This window comes from Octopus bimaculoides, chromosome 24 (genome assembly GCF_001194135.2).
Source record: "Octopus bimaculoides isolate UCB-OBI-ISO-001 chromosome 24, ASM119413v2, whole genome shotgun sequence".
NCBI classification, from domain to species: Eukaryota; Metazoa; Mollusca; class Cephalopoda; order Octopoda; family Octopodidae; genus Octopus; species Octopus bimaculoides.
In genome coordinates, this window is record NC_069004.1 from 17,228,743 (window position 1) to 17,232,511 (window position 3,769).

The window sequence follows — 3,769 nt, forward strand, 5'->3', positions numbered from 1 at the left end:
TTATTATTATTATTATTATTATTATTATTATTATTATTATTATTATTATTATTAAGGCAGTGAGCTGGCAGAATTGTTAACAAGCCAGGCAAAATGCTTAGCAGCATTTCATTTTTCTTTACATTCTAAGTTCAAATTCTGCTGAGATTGATTTTGTCTTTCATCTTTTTGAGGTTGATAAAATAAGTACCAGTTAAGCACTGGGGTTGATGTAATTGACTTACTGCCTCCCTCAAAATTGCTGGCCTTGTGCCAAAATCTAGAACCATTCTTCTTCTTCTTCTTCTTCTTCTTCTTCTTCTTCTTCTTCTTCTTCTTCTTCTTCTTCTTCTTCTTCTTCTTCTTCTTCTTCTTCTTCTTCTTCTTCTTCTTCTTCTTCTTCTTCTTCTTCTTCTTCTTCTTCTTCTTCTTCTTCTTCTTCTTCTTCTTCTTCTTCTTCTTCTTATTATTATTATTATTATTATTATTATTAGGCAGTAAGCTGGCAGAGAAATGACCCACACAAAGAGAATCAAACAGAAAATTTTAGGCCCACAACTCTGCTTATAGTAGATTTCAAAATTTTGGCCAAGATGTTAGTAAAGAGGTTGGTGCTTGTTGTTGATGGTCTGATTAGTGATGTGCAAATGTTTGCCATCCCAAGCAGATCCATCCAAAATAACCTCCACTTCATGCAATACATAATAAAGAGGCCAGGTAAAGGACCTGACATGGGTTTGGTCCTGATCAATGAAATGCCTTTAATAGGGTTAAATACCAATACTTTGCAACTTGTCAAATTAGTTATATTTGGTCTCGTCTTCTATGGCAGGATTGTCACAAGGTACAGAGACATCTGCTTGGTTGTTTGGGTGAGTGGTTGCCTATCAGAACCAATTGGTATGATGCACTCAGTTTGTCAAGGTTATTCCCTCTTGTTTCTTCTGTATGTATTATTGACTCTAGAACTAGAGTCAGTGCATACAGAAACTGGAGACATTGAGGGGTGTCCTGTGCAAACTAGGGCATGGAATAACTGTGTCAGCATATGCAGGTGACATCACCTTGTCATAGTGTCAAACCCCAGGCACGGAGACCTGATTGACACTGCCCTAAATGAATGCCAGGCAGTGACAGGAGCAAAAATCAACCAATAAAAGTCAGTGGGCCTGCAGCTTGGCACCCGGAGAGGCAGTCCATGCTGTTCAACAGTGGTGTAGGATGCTGTCAGATGTGGGGCAAATTTGGTTATCTGCTCAGTCTATCTTGAAGATCATCCCACCATCTGTCTGGTGGCCTTTAGTAGTGCGGTGGACCAGATTGAAAGGGATGAAGGCAAATATATTCCTTTTTAGTCAAACCCTCATCAATTTTCTCAAATTCCACTTGAAAAGGAAATTGAAGGTGGGGTGGGTAATCCTGTCTTCCAACCTATTTGTGGAAAGATGGGTGAATGTGGCTAGAATCATCTGAGTGAATGGGCCTATACTGAGCATACAACTGTTGATTGAGGGAGGAGGATGGGGAGAGGGCACTTGCTCAAGTGGTCTGGGAAACTGTGGTTTTGTGGGGTTTTCACGGGCAGCCTTTAGCAGTTTCTCTCATTTTGAGAAATATTTTCTTGTTTGAAATTTTAGTTTTTTTGTTTTTGTTATCTTACTGTTTACATACCTTCATGTAATCATATCATGTCATATATTGTATTGTCCTGTTCTGTCTTTGTATGAACCCTTAGTGATGAATAAAGAAATCATCAACATCATCATCATCATCATCATTATTATTATTATTATTATTACTAATTAATTAATTTATAGAATTTTAAACGACCATAAAGTTGATTTTGGTTTAGAAATGGATCCCTTGAATTCATTTGAGGTAAGTAATTTCTGGTACCTTCGAGGTATATTGTGTATGTGTAAGAGATAAGGAGAAATTGAATTTATGTATTATATGTGTAACTGTAAACGTGTGTATGTCTCACTGCAAATATTTGTATGTTATTGTGGATATGAGTATGTAACTGAATGTTCATTTGTGTGTGTGTGTGTGTGTGTGTGTGTGTGTGTGTGTGTGTGTGTGTGTGTAACTAGAGATATGTGTCTGTCCTGACGGTCTGTATGTGATTGGGAATATGAAGGTGTAGGTGTTGTTGTGCATGTGTGATTATGAATGTGTTTGTGTGATTGAGATTGTGAATATAATTGTAAGTGTAAAAATGTATGTGCGTTTATAATTTGACAATACTATAAATGCTATCAAAATCAGCCCATAATTTTCTTCTTAACAGCAAAACTTGATAGATTCTAACAAATGGCCTACATTTATTTCCATACTTGGCATTTACTTGAGTACCATGCTCTCTCAAAAGTAATATATTATATGGAAGCCTCTGTTGATCAAGGCTCATCATTGAACTGCAAATGCAAATGTATGTGTAGGGTCTGAACAAGGTCTTATTTGTGGAAGATTGGCAGTTGATCATGCATGCAGGACTCTCTTCTCCCCGTGTTACTGACATGGAAAGATGTCCACACCAAAAGGAAGGATGATCGCACCACTGTCATCGTAGGAACAAATATCTCATGGTATATTATCCAAAGGCAGTGAGCTAGCAGAATCGTTAGCACACCAGGTGAAATGCTTAGTGGTATTTCATCTGTCCTTACATTCTGAGTTCAAATTCCACTGAGGTGGACTTTGCCTTTCATCCTTTAGAGACCAATAAAATAAGTACTAGTTGAGCACTTCAGTCAATGTAATTGACTTAACTATGTCAAGCCAACATGGCAGAGAAGGCTCATCAAATTCATATGATCTCAAGCTCAAATTCACGGCCTCCACATTAGACTATGGTTGGTGGAAAGAACATGTTGGAACCTTCACTTTGCAGTGCACTGAATATAGGCAATCCAATGTAATTCCATTCAACACTTTATCAGCTCCATCTTTCCAGTGCTCTAGAATGGTATTTTTCATCAGCTCCCAAAAGAATGAAAGGCAAAGATGACATCAGTGGGATTTGAACTCAGAACACAGGAAGTCAGACCAGTTACCACGAAACATTCTATCCAAAATATCTAATGATTCTGTCACTTCATCTCCTTAATATTCACCTTAACCCTTTAGTATTTAAACTAACCATATCCAGATCAAATATTCTACACGTTCTATGTTAAAGCTTACCAGATCCAACCTTATATACCTACACTACTATATCGTTCTAAAGATAACCAGTCATATCAGCCAAGCGATAATGCATGATTAATTTAAAACAGTGTGAATAAATAAGCATTATATTTGACAGAGTAATGTGAATGCTAAAAGGGTTAAGGTAGAGTTAGATAGAATATCTCAGGGTATTTGTTTCAAATTCTTGAATTTCAGGTTCAAATCCTGCCAAAGTCAGTTTGGTCTTTCATCCTTTCAGGATCAATAAAGACAATACTATTCTGGAGCAATGTATTGGTGAAATTGTAAAAATGTCAGACTGAATGCCTTATAGTTCTGATTCTGGCTTTTGTATTCTAACAGCAATGCTTGCAATGATATTAGTGCCAAGCTGTATGAGCCTTGCCTTTTCCTTGGATGTTGTTAGCAGTAAGAAGAGATAGACTTGCATGCATGGCCAACTGTTGGACTGTCACAAAATAAAAGCTTCCTCAAACCTACATTTTAGAAAGGGATTTTTCAGGTGCAGAAACCCCTTGTTCAGCCATGTCCATAGCAAGCCATCCCCCCCTCTCTCTCTCTCTCTCTCTCTATATATATATATATATATATATATATA

The 3,769-nt window shown here is 37.1% G+C and overlaps 1 protein-coding gene across 5 annotated transcripts in view; it reads left to right on the forward strand.

Annotated features, from left to right (window-relative positions):
• LOC106879130 (uncharacterized) overlaps positions 1-3,769 on the forward strand; it is a 74,801-nt gene that overhangs the window by 17,894 nt on the left and 53,138 nt on the right. For 4 of the 5 annotated variants that reach the window (XM_052976349.1, XM_052976350.1, XM_014928568.2 and 1 more), the window contains one exon: positions 1,797-1,857. The exons of the other annotated variant lie outside the window; for it this stretch is intronic. Coding sequence is in view for 1 of the 4 variants with exons in the window: in XM_014928568.2 (XP_014784054.1) it covers positions 1,797-1,857 (61 nt within the window). In the remaining 3 variants the exon portion in view is untranslated. The remainder of the gene's footprint in view (positions 1-1,796; positions 1,858-3,769) is intronic. 5 annotated transcript variants of the gene reach the window in all.